The sequence below is a fragment of the Neophocaena asiaeorientalis genome, unplaced genomic scaffold (genome assembly GCF_003031525.2).
Source record: "Neophocaena asiaeorientalis asiaeorientalis breed wild unplaced genomic scaffold, Neophocaena_asiaeorientalis_V1.1 scaffold204, whole genome shotgun sequence".
Taxonomy (NCBI): Eukaryota; Metazoa; Chordata; class Mammalia; order Artiodactyla; family Phocoenidae; genus Neophocaena; species Neophocaena asiaeorientalis.
In genome coordinates this window covers 3,254,931-3,273,792 of record NW_020173922.1, presented here as the reverse complement: position 1 = coordinate 3,273,792, position 18,862 = coordinate 3,254,931, and the positions used below count along the sequence as shown (strand labels likewise).

Here is an 18,862-nt window from a genome sequence, read left to right as displayed (position 1 = left end):
CGTTCCGCCTCCCCAGGCTGGCGGCGCCTGCGCGATACTCACACGGTGCGCGCCTAGCTCATGCGTCTGCGCGAGCCCCAGCCTCCAAGACGGGAAACAAGCGGCGCTAGAAGATGCCAGCGCGCCTGCGCACCGAGGCCTTTACGGAAAGGCTTTGCGTGAGGCGGACCTGAGCGTGGTGGCGTTTGTCTCCTGCGGAGGACCGACTTCTAGGGCAAACCTGGCTTTAGGCCTGGGGTTAATCATAAAAATCGTAGTAATTAATTATAATGGGCCACCCATTCTTGACTTTTAACATCTTTTGGCTTGTTTAGTCTTCACACCGCCCTTTCCTGAAAGGTATGTGTTTTGTCCTCGTTTTAGACCTGAAGAGACTGAGGAGAATAAATTACTTACCAAAGGCCCGTTGGGGCAAGGTTTGCTCGACGCCGAAGCCCGAATTTGTAACCAAGACTCCACTGCGCCGCTGCAGCTTGCAGATACTGATTATTAGTAATCGAGAGCTGTTGGCTGGAAATAGCTTCCACCCCTCTTTCCACCCAATATGGCTTAAGAGAACGTTGAAATAGATTAAAAAAAAAAAAAAGTTCTGCGGTGATAATGTAAAAGCGTAGCCCTAAACAGTAGTCTTTGGGAGCCCAGACTCACATCTGACCCAGCAGCTTTGCAAAAGTGAGAAGGTTTGTAAACAGCTATAGAAAAGGCCAAATTTGGTTGTAAATTAAGGCATCCATAAGCCTGCCAGAATATGAGGGGCGGAGGGGGGCAGGGATTCTTCGGTTGGTAAAAAGGAAAATGAAAAAGGAATTCAGTGGAAAGCCCCAGGGTAGCCAGCTAAGAAGCCCTTCAAGCTGTTTTGAAAGTAAAATATAAAGCCACTTTTGTTATTTCTCCGAAAGAGATGTAGGGTGATGTTGATAAATGCTGTTTCATGTCAGGTAAAAAGGAAAACTAGGCCACATAGCAGCGAGGGTCAAAGACTACCAATGATAAAACGAATAGGAGAGGTGTAGCGAAAGGCCAGCAGCCAGTGGAGATGAGACCTGAGAAGAAAGGGCTACTGGCCTAGCTTAAGAATAGTTTAATACAAGGATTTGCCCTTTCCTGTACTTGGACTCTCAGAGGCTGGCAAAATTGTTTTCTAAAGTAGTAGGTTATCTGAACTAGAAATGTTCAGGAAAAAAGCCCAAAATATAGGTATTCAAATTTACATTAAATATAAGAATTAGGTAGATGACTCTGCAGTCTATTCTTAATCCATTGAGCTCAGTAGACTCAAAGATCTTAAAGCATTAGAAACCTATTTGGTTAAAACAAAATCACAATTTCAGGAGAGATTCTGTCATGGTTTAAGTTATTCTGGTTGCCTTCGAAGTGCAAACCGTAAAAAGTCTAGTTCCCTCTCTGGAGAAATTAGCTGTAAGTGAGCTTCACCAAGACAGGCTGTTCTAGAGTATAATATTGTTGGTCTCTTGGAACTTGTTATTCATAGGTTTTGCTGTGTGTCGCTTAATAGGTACAAACCAGCAGTTTTATCTTAAAGATCTAGACTTTTGTGAAGATAAGACAGTCTGTTTTAAATATTTGAAATTTTATTCTCTTTTGACATGAAACTAAGGAACACTCAGATAATCTATACCATGTTAGTATTCCTATCAGAGAAAACGGGTAAAACAGTATTTAGAAAGCAGTACCAGTAAATCTTATTACTCACTAGATGTGTTTAAAACGTTGATATTCATTTCTAAACTGTAGTTGTAAAATGTGTATGACTTAAATATTAAAATCCCACATTTTTTAAGATCTTCATCTACAATTACAAACCCAGATTTTCTGTAGGCTTCACAAACCAGAGAGGTAAACAGAATGTGCAAGAGTCAAAGGATAAACGCATTATAAATATATATTAGTTGTATTACCTAATTAAAACCATAATCTGTTAATACAGCTATGGATTTATTTCAAACATTTAATTGAATATATTGCTAATAGTGTAGTTGTTGTGTTTTCCAATGTTGGTAGAGTTATTAAAGTTCTTCACTTTCATAGAGTCCAGATTGAGCTGCCAGACGCTGAAACTCTCCTTCAGGGTTAAAAGCTTGTTTCACATCCAAACCTTTCCCGTTAAGTGCTAAATATTTGCTGAAAGTTGGTCGGACACGTAACTGCTTAGGAGCTGGAGGAGTTTGGTTTGGACGGGCTGAAATGGATCAAATAAACGTTAATTTAGAAAACTTGTCCTAAACAAATGGGTTGCACTAGGTAGTCATTATCGGACAGGGAGAGAAAAAAAAATCAAAACTGATTATGTATGGGGAGAATCCTTCAGAATTTATGCTATGCTTGAATTTATGTTTCTTATTAAATCTTTCCAGTTAAGTTCTTTATAACACTTGACATAGCACTGTATAACAGCGTGAGATACCTGTAACATCTAATCTCGTGTTACATGTGGTCACTCCAGCTTCATTAACTGCAGACACCGTATACCACCCAGCGTCTTTCTTGTTTACATCTTTTATCAGTAAAGTAACTCTTCCAGAGTTATCATGATATAAACTGGAAAGAAACAAAAATTGAAAGTAAAGGAATTAGTTTTCCTGTGAGAATTTATTTATGATGCCTGTGACCTACAGAGTCAGACTAATAGGAAGAAAAAAAGCATTTGGAAATTCTGAGTCTGTAGCTAGTCATTGCCAAATAGCTATGGGTTTTTTTGAATTAAACATCCCCCCCCAGTCTTGTTTGTATCATATTTCCTTGAGCCATCTTCTTTTATTGTTAGTAAAAAGGTAAATCCTAGCCTACTTTATCCCTTAAATTTCTGATTAGTGGGATCTGGCTTAATGAGGCTTATTATATTTCTATATATATATATTTTAAAAGTTGAAGTATAGTTGATTTACAATATTGTGTTAGTTTCATCTATATGTTTTTAAAATTAGACAAATTGAGGTCACAGATGCATGCCATTTATAATACATTTCAAAGTATAACTGGATTCACCCAAGTACAGTATAGTTAAGTCTAGAAATACTTATCCTACCTTATTCGATCAGTGTTGAATTGTACCATTTCATTATTTCTTTTCCAGAAAAGCTTAGGTGGTGGTATAGCTGAGATTTGGCATTCTAGCTTCACTGAGTCTCCCTCAAAAACTTTTTTACTCTGTGGTTTGTAGATGAACATTGGTGCTCTTCTATGTTCTTTTGCTACATATTAATAAAAAAATCATGTATTTGAAATATTATAAACAATATTAAGTCAAACCAAAGTATTATGAATTTTGTATGCTGATATAAAAGTTTAAAAAAGTACTAACGACAGGATTGGAAGCTTTATGTTTCAGCTGTAGTTAAAATAATATGCAATACTGTTGTGTATTGTATACTATTTATAGTTCTAAAACAGTAATGTAATGATGCGTTGAATTTATAATCATGTTTCATTGGAAGAATTTAAGTCAAGTTGAGATCATCTCAGCTATAGAGAGGCAGCATGAGTGGTGGAAAGAGTACCAGCAACTTGGGTTTGAATTCTGTTTGCCCCACCAGTCATGCCACAGTGGGGAAAATTTTGTTTAGTTTCTCTGAGGCTAAATTTTATCTGTTGTAAAATGATACCCAAGAAATAGTTACTGCTCTGCCCACCAAAGCACAAAATTATTGTGAGGATCAATTGCGATAATGAATGAAGACGCACTTTGTAAACTATAAAATAATATACAAATGCCAATAATAATTATGTCTTTAGTTTTCTTCAAATACCTGAGGGAAAAGAGGAACTGATACTATAATACTATAACCCTAACTTTTCTGAAGGAGTAAGGAGGAGATTGGACGGATGCCTGTTAAAGTCTTTTTCAGCTCTAACATTATAGTATTTTTGGAGCTATTGGCACAGAAAGGATTTGCCGTAAGCTTAATCACTTGGATTTTGTGTGTGTGTGTGTGTGTGTGTATAAATTCCCAGATCACTAGTTTTTCCCTTAGTCTGAGGGCCCTTATTATATCATAGAATAATCTTAAAGATTTTTCATTCATCTGGGTAGAATACAAACTCAAGATTGCCCATCCTTGAACTTGATTAAGTTTTTATATAATAAGCAGTGAATTATAGCAAAATATCGCTTATGCAGTATATTGTGGCTTAAGTCATTGCAAATGTGATATATTTAGAGCACTTGAATTGTAATATTTTAAGACAGGACATTAGTTTTATGAGAACTGCCCTACTAAAGACAAATTTGAGATATGAGTTTTACCATACTTGTTTTCTAAAGCAAGTAAGCATGTTTTTGTTGTCATAGAGACTAGTTTCCTGGTAAACAGTGCATAGTCTAAGGCTAAAAGTTGACATTTACCCTTCAGTTTTAAACTATGTGTGATTATAGCAATTCTGTGAAAATGTGAGTCAGATTGATTATTTTAGACTGTAGACCAGATAAATGATTAGACTAAAAATTTTCATATTAAGACCCTTTAATCATATCTACAAATACTGTACATCTACTGTACATCTAGAAATGTATCTAGAATATATACTACCTTCTTTGGTCTGTCTGAAATTTTACCTTTATTTCTCTTCCAGAAAAGCTTTAGTGGTAGATCTGTCATTCTAGTTTCACTGAGTTTCGCTCAAGAGCACTAACCCCTGCCCACCGTGGCTTTTACATAAAAATTCGTGTTCTACTGGGTTGTATAGTATAGACATTAACCTTAAATAGAAAGTCCTTGGGGTTTTTCTTTTTTAACACTTTCTTATTTGATTCTACAAAATTTTAAGGAGCTCTGTAGGATCTCTTTGAAAGCTTACCCAGGACGTCCAGCTGCACAGTAAAGGTGGCTTCTCCTGCTCTATTCTTGGCAACACATGTATAAGCCCCTGCATCTGAAGCTCTGACCACTTCGAAGATGAGTGAATGAAAACCCTTTTCAGACACTATCATTTTGTGAAAATCATCTGATTGAACTGGTTGTCCATTTAGATACCATGACACATCAGGAGCTGGTAGTCCACTAACCTAGAAATGAAAACACAAGGAGATAGAATTTTAAATTATAGATCACTGGGACCCATTTGTCCATTTATGAATTTTAACAGTTCAGTATCTGAGTGGGTTTGTGATTGAAAATGCAAAACAAGAGCTTAAAAGATATTTTCTTTCAATAATTTTTAACAAAATAGTAAAAACTATAACACTTGAAATTAATACAGTATTTTCATACTATCTGAAAACACATCTAGCTCTTTTATAAACAACCTCAGGCTCCTAAAGATCTCTTAATTACTATATTAAGGACGTTAAGTTATCTTATATTGGTCTCCACAAGGAATATGGAAGTCATATGGCTTTTCTGGCTAATGGCAAGTGTGAATGAAGTCCCAGAGGCCCATATATATGAGACTTGCTGATAACCTTTCCAAATAACCTTTCCAAAACTGAGTGTTCTTGAGCTGTAGTTCTGGTGTATAAATGGCATTTTGTTAAGTGTTTTCGTAAGTCTTGACAATTAAATCCATACACTGACTTTCATTCATAAGGAATCTGAAAAAACATTTATAAGAAAAAGTTCTCCAAAATGAGGATAATAAAAATGTAGGCCTTTCTAATAAGTTATTTTAGCCTGAAGAATTCTTCTAGGCCAAGAGAGAGCAGGGTGACTTGAATTTCTTTAAAGAGGCATTCTACTTTAGAAATCCTATTGCTATGAAAGCTTCATTTATATAGAGTATTAGGTGGTAGGCACTATTTTGAGTACCTTATACCTGTTTACTTAGTTAATCCTCACACAGCTTTATGAGGTAGATATATTTGTTATTCCCAGAGAAACAAAAGCATAAAGTTGTTAAGTGACTTGTCTCAGGTTACACAGCTGTAAAGTGGCAGGGCCAGGATTCTAACCCAAGTAAACTTAGCTCCAGAGTTTGTGTTCTTATCTATTATACATATCTCTTGTCAAGCTGTGTAGAAAGCTATGAAGAGGAGGAGGACATTTTTCAAAACTTAGTATCCCATTGTTAATTTTTCTCCACTTTTCTCTTACTTTGAAGTCCATTCTGCAGAATCTTCCTTCTTCAATTGACATGTTCTCTGGCACTTGAATGAAACGAGGCGGGTAAAATTTCTCCTGGATTGCATCCTGATCATTCACATCTCCCCTTGAAGATGATCTACTTCTACAAAAATATTTTAATAATCACTATGCAGAAGAGTCGTCATTGCTCTTCCTTTCATGCAAATATAGTTTAGCCATCAAATTTGAAACCCTAAAGTCTATGCTGTTTGATCTGATAGTGTAGTAACAATGGAGAGAGGCTGCAGAGCTGTATTTAGCTGTGGCATATTTGATGACTATTAGAAGTGGTAGCAATTTAGAAACACCTGATACAAATTATACATCTTTGTTTCTTTTTTCAGTGCCATGAATTGATGAAGAAACTGATCTATTAAAATGCAGAGTACCCCATGGACAATTCTAGTCACATGCAAAGATTGTATAATTAGAATCAGGTTTCCATTGTTATGAAAAAGTTGTTTAGCATGGAAACATGGTCCTGGCTTATTTCACCAAAACATTAAAAACAGTTTCCTCTGAGATAGTTGTGATAATTAACAGATAAAAATTTTTATTGTCATCTTTGACATTAGAAAATTCACATTGTTTTTTTTCAATTGGTTCTAAAGCAGTATAAACATTATTTTCTTTTTTTGTAACCATATTTTTTTATTGCAGTATAGTTAATTTACAATGTTGTGTTAGCTTCAGGTGTACAATAAAGTGATTCAGTTATATATATATAACATATATATTAAATATATGTAGATTCTTCAGATTCTTTTCCATTATAGGTTATTATAAGACATTGAAAATAGTTCCCTGTGCTATATGGTAGGTCCTTGTTGTTTATCTATTTTACACATAGTAGCGTGTATCTGTTAATCCCAAACTCCTGATTTATCCCTTCCAACCTGTTATCCCCTCTGGTCACATTGCTTTGTGTAAGAAGTATGTAAGAAGCTTGAGGGCTTTGTAAATATTACATTTTTTTAAAGCTGCAAACATTTTAGGTAGCAAAATGTATATTTCTTTAAAATTAAAAAAAATTTTTTTTTACCTTACTTGTGATGTAGGAAGTTGCAGTCGTGCATGTTCTGAATTGTGCTGCTTGAAGTTAAAACAAAGTGATAATGTTAACATGCTGTTGTTAGCTTGAAATGAAGCAGAATTTAGTAGTCGTAGTTGAAAAGAACATTTCTGTTGTGGCTGTATTTGTACTGTCATGGATAGTTCTATATATTTAGCTGTTAAGCATTTAAAATATAGTACACTAACCTTCTAATGCTCTAGCAAGAAATCCCCAGAATTAAGACTATTCAATAGATACGATTTATGAAAATTAACTAGACTTTGAATTGGTGGTGGTTCGTTTTTTAGATGACGATTTTATGACAAAGGATGAGGAGTCCCCCTGGTGTATTTGAAATGGGAGCACATAGTACAGATTGTCCTTTGGTAAAACAGGAATAGTCATGAAGTCATTTGTGTTGGCAGTAGATACAGGGTATTATGCCTACTGCTCATAAGTGGCACCAACAGCAGTAAACACATATTAGACTGGAAAATACTTTTCTTTTTAGCTCATGGCACAAAATCCTGATGGACACTGTGGAAGCTATGTGTAGAGTTATGAAAAGCCTTTGAAAAACAACATTACTTACTTCCTGCCTAATAAGGGTGTATTTAATTTAAGCAGTTATCTTTTAGAATTTACATCTGAGCACCAGAAAATTATTCATATTTGAGGATAAAATCAGGAATTGATGAATTTATAATAGAATTAACTGATTAAATATTTAGTGCCTATTCCGTATATTTCATTGTGCTTGGTATAGTGAGAGATACAAAGAAGTAGAAAATATAGTCCTTACCCAAATATATGAAAAACAACATAGCAGATCAGTACAAATAATTTATTTTGGGATGAACTTTAATGTATTTTGTCATTCTAAAACAAAATTCTTACAACTCTGTAATAATTTTTGGCTGGGCTTTGAGTTTCTCTAAGCCAAATGTCAAAAGATCAGTGAATTTTTTGGTAAAAAATAAGAATAATCCACTTAAACTCATAATATCTAAATTAAGTTTTTGACCTTTTCCTGTAGTGGTTTGAACACGTATGTATTCATATTCATAGGTGTGATATTTCAGTTATATGTAATTTGATGACATTTTGTATTATTTAAGTAGACTGTTTGAAGTGTACCAAAAAACATAAGATTTTTCTTTTCTGATTTCATAATATGTTTTGCTGCTATCTCTTTTCTTGGTACCTTCACCTTCATTTTAAAGTTTTTAAAGAATGAATGAGAAAAACAATACACCCTTGACCTTGAAATCATACACTGTGAATTTATAACATAAACCATCATCAATCTAATGTTACTTTGGGTTATTTCTTCTAATAGAGATATATTTGTGTCCTATTCTTGCTGTAATCTCCTGTACCAACTCCAGAGCCCAACACACAGTAGGTACTTCATATAAATTAGTTGAATAAATGAGTGTGTGAACTCCTCAGTAGCCGAAAGAGATTTAAGTTTTGTTCTCAGGTTCTAGTTACTTGCTGTGCTAGACCCTGCTCTATCCTTTTCAGTAGATCTAGTCACATTTAACAGAAACAAAAGTCTTATTTTCATCTTCCTATACTGTAGAAGGTTGGAATTCTTGAATGCTCGGTTTGGCTTCCAGTTTCTTGTGGAGTTTTTAGGAAGGAATGAGAGGTAACTACAGAAGGAAGATAGAAGAGCAATAACAGTTCATTTTGCCTCTCCAGCTGTACACTTCTCTTTGAGGTTAACTTGTTAAAATGAAGTTGATCAGGAACACGCCTGTGGGATATTCACTTTATGTTCTGGATAAAGTTAATCCCTTGGAAAGGATGCTGTTGTTAATCCTGGAGCCATTACTCGTAAGGTTTTTGTTGTTTATTTTGTTTTGTTTTTAATAAGAATCATTTTAAGATACAGGCACATGACAGAAGAAATTGGATGTTTCATTAGTACATGAGTTTATTTTAAAACATTGAAATGATAAACAGCTTATGAGAAAAGGTTATAATTACTTTGGTTTAGAGTTTTAACTTTTGTCCTGTGAAAGATTTACAACTCATAAATTTTCTGTTCATGTAGATATTGTAGGGAGAGTCCTTGGTTTAACTGACCCCTAAATGTCCAGATGAAAAGTGACACCATTAGTCTTCTGGTGTTTTGACTTTATAACATTTCATATGCAGATACTAGAACCACCAGAAAATGGGGTAAAATTAAAAATTTTTGTGTATATATTCAACCCATCATGGCCTCTACTTTTTATATGTAATGGAGTATGGAAGTAATTGACTTTTGCTTCAAATGCTATTTATAAGCATTTAGAAAAGCAGATATTTAAAAATCACACAAAAGAAAAGTGCTCCAGTTAGATAAAGATTATTTTAATTTACCTGTGCTGGATCTTGTGCCTCACTGTCATTTTGAGCTTGAAACACAGCAGCTGCATTCTGTGGTCCTAGTAATCTGCGAGCCATCTTCTCCTCATATGTTAGCCGCTTTAAAGAAATAAATCATAAAGGAGATAGTAATGAGATTTAATAAAAGTTATTTGTATAGCTTTACCTTAAAACTACCAAGAATTATACCAAAGAAGTATAGTTATGCCTATTGAATGATAGATACTATGTTTATAAAAAAACATTTTCTTTCATTCAAAGCATTTTCCTTTCGTTCTAGTGCCACTTCCCTCATCTGTAATATTCATCTCTGTTTTCTTTCTTCTCCTAGTAAAGGCAAGCATAATCACCCTTAAATAAGGCTCTCTCTCCCCAATAAAGGGAAATTCTTTGTCTTCCTCCTTGTTCTGCATGTACCTGTTGGCTCTGTCTTTGAATATAGTACAGTATGTCCTTAGATTCAGAAATAACTTATATTGAGTGAACACTATATTTGATTTACTAATTTCTGGTTAAGAGCAGTGCAACTCGTATGTTAAATGTATTTGGATTAAAGGCATATAGTAGTACTCTTTCAGAGATCAGTGACTAATACAATGTGTATAATAAGAATTGTAGCTATTTTTCCATCAATAATATATACCAAAGTACATGGAGAAGTCAGGTTGACAGCATTTCCCATTAGTTATTTGGTCATCAGACATATTTTTATGGTAATGCTTAAAACAAAATTGAATCATTCAGATTGGGTTTTTTTTTTTTTTTCATTTGCTTCATTCTTTTACTACTGAACTCCTAGAGGGGATTTCATGCAGAGAAATACAGAATAGGATCCAAATATTCCCTTTTTTTAGATACTCCTCTCCCTTGCTGATTATATGGACATAGATCTGTGAGACAGAAACAACATTCTTATTGAGATTAGATTTTATAGTTTTATTGGCTTTTTTTTTTTAATACAAAATAGACATCTTGCTCACTTGGTTTCCATTATGAAGAAGGTTGTCCTTGCATTTTAGCTTTCTCTCCAAATCTTGAATCAGAGCTTCTTTTGATCCTTGTATTTCATGGTCAGGAGTCCTTGGTGTGGGCTTAGCATTTGCATTTTGGGATGGCTTAGCATTTACAGGTTGGCCAACTGAGGGTTGTTGATAGCTTTAAAAAGAAAAAAAGATTTCTTAAAAAGAAGATCTTTAAAGTAAGGTGTGGTATGTAAAATAGAATTGGCATCATTTTGTCAGTCACGTTTAGGTAGGTTGAATTTACCATTTAGTACTGCTGGTGTTATTAAAACACCAATTGCCCTAATAACAGTTAAGAAGGATTTTATAAGAATGGTTACTAGCTGTTTTTTGTTTTTGTTTTTGTTTCTTTTCATCTTGGCAAATGAAAATTAAGTAGCAGGAGGAGCAATTTAGATTAGACATAAGGAGAATGTCCTTCCTTGAAGATCTTCCCTAAAGAAGTGAGAGTAAGTCTAGTTACTGGCAGCTTGAGAGTTCTTCCAATATTCCAACTGAATTTCCTGAGTTTGATTTATGGGTGGATAGTAAGCAGCGATGTGCTGGAGCTGACTCATACGGGCTCAAGAGAACTGATTTTTAGTGTCTCTTCCCAGCTCACTGTGATCTCATGCTGAAAGTTTGAAATTGGTGGTGGTGGGAGTATCTACACCAGGGAAATTGGTAAATACCACAAACCATGGCTTTTTCCTCCAGAGCTGATTGTTAAACATTTATCAGCATAACCACTGGTATTTAGTGAATATTCTCTTGCTTTGAATGGAGTCTACAGTTTACATTTTAATTTCTACTTCCTATTCATATTCTAGACAATCCAAGTATGGCACTATATAACAACTTGTACAGTAATAACAGTTTCTTCAACATTGCATAAGTGATTTTTAGAGAAAGGGATGATTAGAGGAGGAAGGAGAAAGAAATGTAAACTGAGAAAAAAAGGAGTTTTGGGGGGAAAAAAAGCAAATTTGATTGGCAGTTGAAGAGTTTGGTTTAAATCCTTATTTCAAATTCCAACCCTAAATTTTCTTCCAAGATGTCCTTGCCCCCTCCTGGTGTTCCCCTGCTGATTCTGATAGAGGACAGGGGTGGTATTTAGGGAGTCCTATATTTTTAGATCTGTTAGGTAGCTCACACTTTTCACAGGGTTTATTCAGATTTTACCTAGTTTATTTATTTAGGGCTCTGAAGGTGCTAGCTTATATCTATTTAATGTGGGAAAACTGGCCACTGCCCTCAATGAATACTTTACCATTATCATAATAAATCCAGATACCCAGATGAGGCAGCCTTGGTCTGTTCTCTGACATGCCCCTGTTCAAAAATTCACAAGCATCATTAAAAGAACTTGTAAGCTAAGTGGAAATGCATTTCCTCTGAGTGGAGCCAGAGTTTTAATTTTTGCAGGCTTTGGGGTCTTGGTTAGTAATCTCTAGATTGTAAATACACTGAAGAAAAAAAAGATGTTTTGTTACTCACCGTTGTATTATTTGTATCCACTAACACAAAGCCTGCAAAATAGTGAGGGAATACTCACTATCAGTTCAGTGAATGAATATTTTCCATTGTGTTCAAGATGCTCTGTATTGAAAGTTGATTATATACATTTTCCCTCCTTGTATTTCAGATATTCAGGATTGTCTGTATCTGATTTGTTCAGTGAAGCAAATAGTCAAACCAAGTGTTTAAATAAATAGTGAGATGTTTTTGTTTTGTTTTAAGATTGAATTCCCAGGCCAAAGTGGTAAAATTTCTTTGGTTTTATAGATCTACTATGTCTCCAACTGTATGAAGTTAGAATAGCCCATTTGTTTTTTTGTTTTTCCAGCTAAAAAAAAAAACAGTCATATGTGTTTGGTTAAAGTGAATTAGCATTAAATAATTCTTTTGTCAGACTGTCATAATATGATGTAATATATCTGAGAAATCCTGAAGGACTATCAAAACCAAGCCTGAGAATCACTGATATATATGTAATCTCAGTCACCTTTTTATTTACTGAATATCTGCATTATTACCAGTTTAGATGGTTTAAGTGTTAGGACTTGATATCTGTTCATAATTAGAAACTAATATTATACTTGCACAATGCTTTATAGGTTTTTTTTTCTCCCCCTATCATTAATCACCTAAATCCTTACTTTTATTACAGATCAGAAAACTGAATCACTGAGCAGGTAAGGAAAACTTGAGGAATGTCACACAGCAAGCTTTTTGAAAGGAATAGTTAAAGAGTTCCCCTGAATTTCTAGTCTGTGGTTTGATAAACTGAATAAAACATTTGCTTAAGGGTTTTCTACTGATGAAAAGCTAAAAAAAGCTTTCAGACTTCTCTAGGTCAGAATCCAAGGGATTATTATAGAAGACAGGGCAAACTTCAGCCCATCGTAAAAATGAGGGAGTTGTGTACAAATGTTCAAAGGGCCAGAGCTTTCCACCTGTGCAGCTGGACACTGAACTGGTATCAAGTGGCTGTGGGAAGATTAAAAGAGTTATCTATGGTTGCTGAAAATGGAGCAGCTAAAGCTGGATCTTTGATCTCTGATTTGGGGTCCTTCTGTGCTTTATTTCTTATCCTCTCTGTTTTTTCCTTCCTTCCTCTCTTAGTTCTGTGCAGAGAGCTAGGTACATGGTTGAGGCTCACTAGTATTTATTTGGTGGCTTTCTTTTCTGGGCAGGAATTTGGAATAGGATTAGAGCCTTTACTAAGAAAAATATTTTAGTGAGAAAGAGTTATTTTAGATTTAAACATGCTTATACAAGAAATTTGTAAATAATTGAAAGCTAGATGGAAAAAGATTATATGGGTAAAATATAAGTAAGAAAAATCTACAATATGTGATAATGGGTATAATGGGAATTTGAGATAGAAGAGAAAGAGCGGGCTCTTAACTCTTGAAGGCATCTTTTAAAATCATTAGGCCAAAAAAAAAAAAATCATTAGGCCAAACCTATGAGAATGCCTTTTTTGTCAGTCAAAAATTTTTAACTATCAGCCATTTCAAATGGTTCAACCTAGTATCTATAGGATTCTAACGAATGTTTTTGGCTTTCCTCGTTTTTATTTTAAAAAATATTGAAAAGGTTTCTTTCCAAGTTGAATTGCTCTGGTGAGTTCACCTAGGTTTCCAGAGTTGTCACCAAAAATAGGAATCTCTAGAAAAATTAGCCTCTAGAGAAAACTGAGAGAAATTAGCAAGAATTTCAGCAAATCTGTTGATAAGTCTGTAACCAACAAAATATATTCCATCACACAGTTTTTCAGATGCCTCTGATTAATTCTCTGATGTTCTAGCCAGCCAAGGCATAGGAAAACTGGTAGCCCAGAGTTTGCATAAGCACAAAGTATTCAGTTCATGTTTTAAAAAAAGCACAACCACTTTGTCCTTCTTCATATCAGGTTCTCCTAGGACAGTTTTAGGGCTGTGGAAATAGTACATGCTTGCATAAGGCTTCAGGTATTCTTCCCTGTATTTAGGTTGGTCTAACCAATTTGAACAAAGTGTAGTTTTAATTACCAGAGGAAACCTTAAGATCATGAGCCTTTACCTATTCAGTCCTTCCTTCTGATCATAGGGAAAATTCATATACTTCAGTGTTTGAATCCCATATTTTCTTTTTAGCCAAGTGGTTGTTCAGGATCAGAGGGGAAAATGGATAGGAAGAAAAGACTAAGACTGAGGAGAAACTTAATAGCCTCTGCTTATGTGAGAGGAAATCCTATCTGAAGAAGAGCAGACAGGTGTTCACCTCAGCTAAGCTCAGAACCAGAGCAATTAAATTTACAGCATGAGGAACGTAACTTAGAGGTGGGGGAATAGTTCACTGTTCCTGGGTATGTTAAAAATATTTTTTTTGAAGATGGAAAATAGTAGGTAAGTAATTGTGTTATGTAATAGGTGATTTGGGTTCAGCTCAACCTGGACACTGGAGAATGGGTCAGATGACTTATTGCCAGTACCCTGGTTTAAGGTGTTCTAGGAGAAATATGGAATGAGACTGTGATGTCACATTGACTTTTTAGATAGTGAAGAATGACGTACATAACATATCTCCCCTTCTCCCCCAGATACAAGCTCACGGTATACACAGTTCTGTCTGTCTGTCTGTCTCTCTATATATATTTTAAAAATTCACTTACTTGGAGTCCACAGTGGAAGGGATGTTACTGCTATTGTAATCAGGCTGTGATGGTAATATGGAGCTGAGGAAGTTGGCTGGGGACTGGTTATAAGTGGCTGTAACCCTTTGGCCTGGGTTGGAGCCAGCAAGCTGCTGAGGAGAACCAGGGAAAGCAGAGGAGGACATAGTGATGTGAGAGCTCACTGTTGAGGAGGCAGAAAATCTTTGCTCTTTGCACTGGCGGGGCTGGATTATAATAGAAGACTGTTTGGTCTGGCTAGAGTAGCTGGAGGTTTCCGGTCCAGGAGGCTGCAGTCTGGAGCCACATGGGTTTTGGGATTGGATGAAGTGTTTTGGACGTTCGTAGTTAAACATGCTTAGCTGGTTTATGGAAGTTGAAGGCAACTTATAATGATTTGCTCCTGGAAGGGTGGGGTCCCGAATCTGGGGCTGCAAGCCTGGAATTATACAAGGTTGCAGTGAATCAGAAGCAACCTTGGTCTGCACCTCGTTGTTGAGATCCTGGGAATACTGTGCTCCTGGCTTTGATAGAGTGGCCTTCTCTTGAAGAATATTGTTCCTTCAAAAGAAGAAGATGATTCAGTTACAGTATTTGCATAAAAAACAGTACTGTTTAAGATCTTTAAGAGTTTTTGTGCTTTGTTTTTTTGCTTGTTTTTTTAAAGCTTATGTGCTTTCAAAGTCACTTCAAGGTGGAACTTTCCTGGCTTCTAGACTTCCCATTCCTTTATCTGTTGTCTTTGCACAAGTGACTTTCCCCCTTGAGAATAAGAAAAAAGAATTCATTAGTGTTTGTTTGCCTCTGGGTGATTCTTAAAGCCTGCCCAGGGCCTTCAAGATGTAGGAAAAGTTTAAGTTTGCCAAATGGTTATTTATGAAAAGAAAACCTGTGATGTTGCTCAGTGTGATAGTTTTATGGTTTCATGTTTAGCTTTTGCCCAGAGGCTACAGTTTCATTAACCACAGAGAGTTAATGATTTAAAATTATTAGCAGGTAAATATATAACATGTCAGCTTCTATTCAGTCTGAATTCTTCCCCTTGCTCATCAAAACTGATGAACAGCTCTTCTGATACTCCAGTTAATTCATGCCCTGGTGATCTGTGATGAATGATGTGGTGAATCAAGGGGAGCAATGTGCTTCTTTGGTAAAGAACATTACTGTCCATATTTGCTCCTTCACCCTTTTACAGTTTCACAAAGTAGAGCAAACATCTGTTCTTCACTGTTGTCAACCTTGAGTGGATTTTGTTTTACCTTATAATTCACTGCTTCTTTTTCTCCCTTTGATTCCCAATTGACCATAGTACCAAACTAGATGATATTAAGGAGTGACTATATTCGTGTGTCTCTGTGTGTGTATATAATATATGTAACTGACAGTATTCCAGAGCCCTTTGTAATTTTTTGTTATTTTTAGATTGTATTATCTAGTTATTGGTCTCGGTCTCTTAGATATTTAGTTTCACTTTAAATTATTTTTACATGTTTAATATGTATTTTAGACTAATTTTGAAATTGCTTTAGTTCCTATATTATTTTTCCTTTTGAAATGGCAAACAGGATGTACAGAAGGGAAGTAAGGCAACTGTGAAGCTAGCCTATAGTTTCCCAAGAAGAGAAGGGTGCCATTTTTCTTACTTAGCTCTGCATTGGCACTCCTGACTTCCGACAGTGGTTCCCCATTTTTCCTTTGATAAATCATGTGTCACTATAATCAACCTTAAAGAATTATATTTGCTTCTTTTTTGTTTTAATTGGGGCATAGTTGTTTTACAATGTTGTGTTAGTTTCTACTATATAGCGAAGTGAGAGAATTATATTTGCTTCTGATTTCTTCCATTAGTAAGGTAAATCTGGGCAGGACTGTATATAGTCTTTACACACAAAAACTAGCGCCATAAATTGTTGTAATACTGATTCTGTCTTTATTTAAAATATCAAGTAATTTAGTTCAAAATACATTTAGTTTCATATAATATAAATCAACTCTGAGGTAATGATAAATCAAACTTTTAACTAATAAAATTAACCAAATTGTTTGTCATCATTGAAGCATAGTCTTATAATTATTCAGTTTCCTCTCTTGAAGAAAGTATCATTTTTAATGAAAAACTTCTAAACCAAATAACTTGATCCTCAGGTTGTGAATGTAGTTTAGAGTTATATTAAAATTAGCAGTTTTAGGAAAGAACAAAAATGCAACTAAACAGCCAAGAGAAAGATTCTATTGAAAAAGGCACTTAAAAAGTCATACATTTCTTAATTTTGAGTTTATGAATACAAGCACATTCAACTAGAGTGCATTTTAGTAATTAACTATATTAGGCCTTTAAATTATTGGAGAATAACATTCAGAAGGAGGCTTTAATTAGATACTCTAAAAAAAACGAAAAGAGACTCTATTTCAAGGCAAGTAGTTTTATAGTTATGGGTTTATTTTTTCCATTGCAGAATTGAATCCAGTGTTTGGTTTTAAATTCCTTTTTGGGCAGGCAAATCATTCAGATTAATTTCAAATACCAAGGAAGGAATAAACTGTTTAACAATTAGCCAGTAGATATTTTCCAGAAATATCCCTATTTTTCTTTACATATATTTTTAGAAGGTCAACTATCTTGAACATTTTGGTATCAGCCTACATAGTTAACAATTACTGTTATTTAAAAAAAATTCAATTAAAAATATGTTCTTTCAAAAGTTTCATTTTATTCACGTCTCAACAAAATTTTACACAGATGTTCACACAGGTAACTCTGAAAGGTTTTTCTTCATGTTTGTAGTAGTTACTGTTCAACAATTCAATTCTATAATGCCTTCTATTATATGACAGTGTCATTTTATTCCAAATAATGTTAAATAAATTTCAAAGATTTTATGAATAAAGTACTATTAAGTCTCCTATTTAGAAAAATCTTGACTTTCCCCCTCATGTCTAATATAGCACAGACTTACACAAAAACCTGAGGATATTTTGAAGCTGTAGGACAGTACCACAATTACAGTTAGTTCAAGTGTCCCTTTTCAAAGAAAAATGATGATTTAAAAATAATGATACACAACTATCTTTCCTTTTACCCTTTCTGTAATGCCTTTCAATTTCACTGGAATGAACCAGTTACATTCTTTTCAAATCTTGTATAATGCCATTATGATCTTGTGGCTTTTGAACTTTTTATCTGAAGACCACCTTTTACATACTGTTCTGATTTGGACAAAAAACAAAAACAAAACCCCAAACTGAAGCAGGAATAAAGAAGGGACTTACCCGAGTTCCAGAGAGTGCCTGCTCGGTTTAACCTACTACTAAAGGGAAGGAAGAGGCATCCCCTTCCCTCACAGACTAATCTAGTGGCTCTGTGCTTAGTATTATAGCACCACTGACTTTTATCAGCTGCCAAACAGTGACATCTGATGTGCTTGCCTGTCCATCTACCTATGCTGGCATGTCAAAGTAAGAGTCCACAATCTAAACAATATCTCAGATGTCTTAGTGATATTTAAGGAGTGGGATTACATGAGCTTCTCTTGCAAGCCTCTTTATTTTAGATGTGAGCTTTGACTATGAGCTTTAGCAAGCTCATATAGGGGGAAGAGCAAAGAATTGGGAAATGGGAGAAAAAATATAAAGAAAACTTATTTTCTTTTTTGTGGTGGGGGCTTTGATCTTCCCTGTTGAAGAAAGGACTAAAAGGGAAGTAGTATTCTAAGACTGACATTCTAACTGCTAAGACTTCTCCAGAAATAAGACCAGTGATGGATGGGCTCCAAATTGATTTGTATTGGATAGTTGTTCATCTGAAGGCCTTTTTTTTTTCTCTTGCCAAATGGGAGGGGGAATGGAGTGGGGTTCAAGCAGTTTGTTTCAAGAGAGGGAGTGTGTCTGGGCAAAGACAGGAGAGCAGGATGATGGTGTTATGTCACTGGGAAGGTGGGGAAGTGGAAAAATGTGATTTGGTTTCTTTAGCAAGTTCTCTGAATCTGTATAGCATATGCCTCCTTGACTTTATACTTTCATTCTAAAAGAGTTTGAAACACTTCAGAAACTACCAAACGAGCAGTGTTTACAGTTAGGGCTCTGTATTGTTAGCTCTCTTTATTTCCCTTACTCCTTACAGTTACACAGCTTCCTTTCTCCTTTCATCAAGGAGACCATCTTAGCATTTAAGTTTCCATTTTTGTGCAGGGAA

General features: G+C 35.1%; 1 protein-coding gene across 1 annotated transcript; it reads right to left on the bottom strand.

The window, feature by feature from the left end:
• Nucleotides 1-1,572: 1,572 nt before the first annotated feature.
• Nucleotides 1,573-18,017, bottom strand: MYOT (myotilin). The gene is made up of 10 exons (XM_024752413.1): nucleotides 17,941-18,017; nucleotides 14,671-15,231; nucleotides 10,491-10,665; nucleotides 9,505-9,609; nucleotides 7,120-7,169; nucleotides 6,048-6,180; nucleotides 4,816-5,023; nucleotides 3,047-3,212; nucleotides 2,426-2,559; nucleotides 1,573-2,200 (listed from the first exon to the last, which is right to left on the bottom strand). Exons 2-10 carry the CDS (start codon nucleotides 15,024-15,026, stop codon nucleotides 2,028-2,030), a joined length of 1,500 nt encoding a protein of 499 aa, XP_024608181.1. The 5' UTR covers nucleotides 15,027-15,231; nucleotides 17,941-18,017; the 3' UTR covers nucleotides 1,573-2,027.
• Nucleotides 18,018-18,862: the final 845 nt, after the last annotated feature.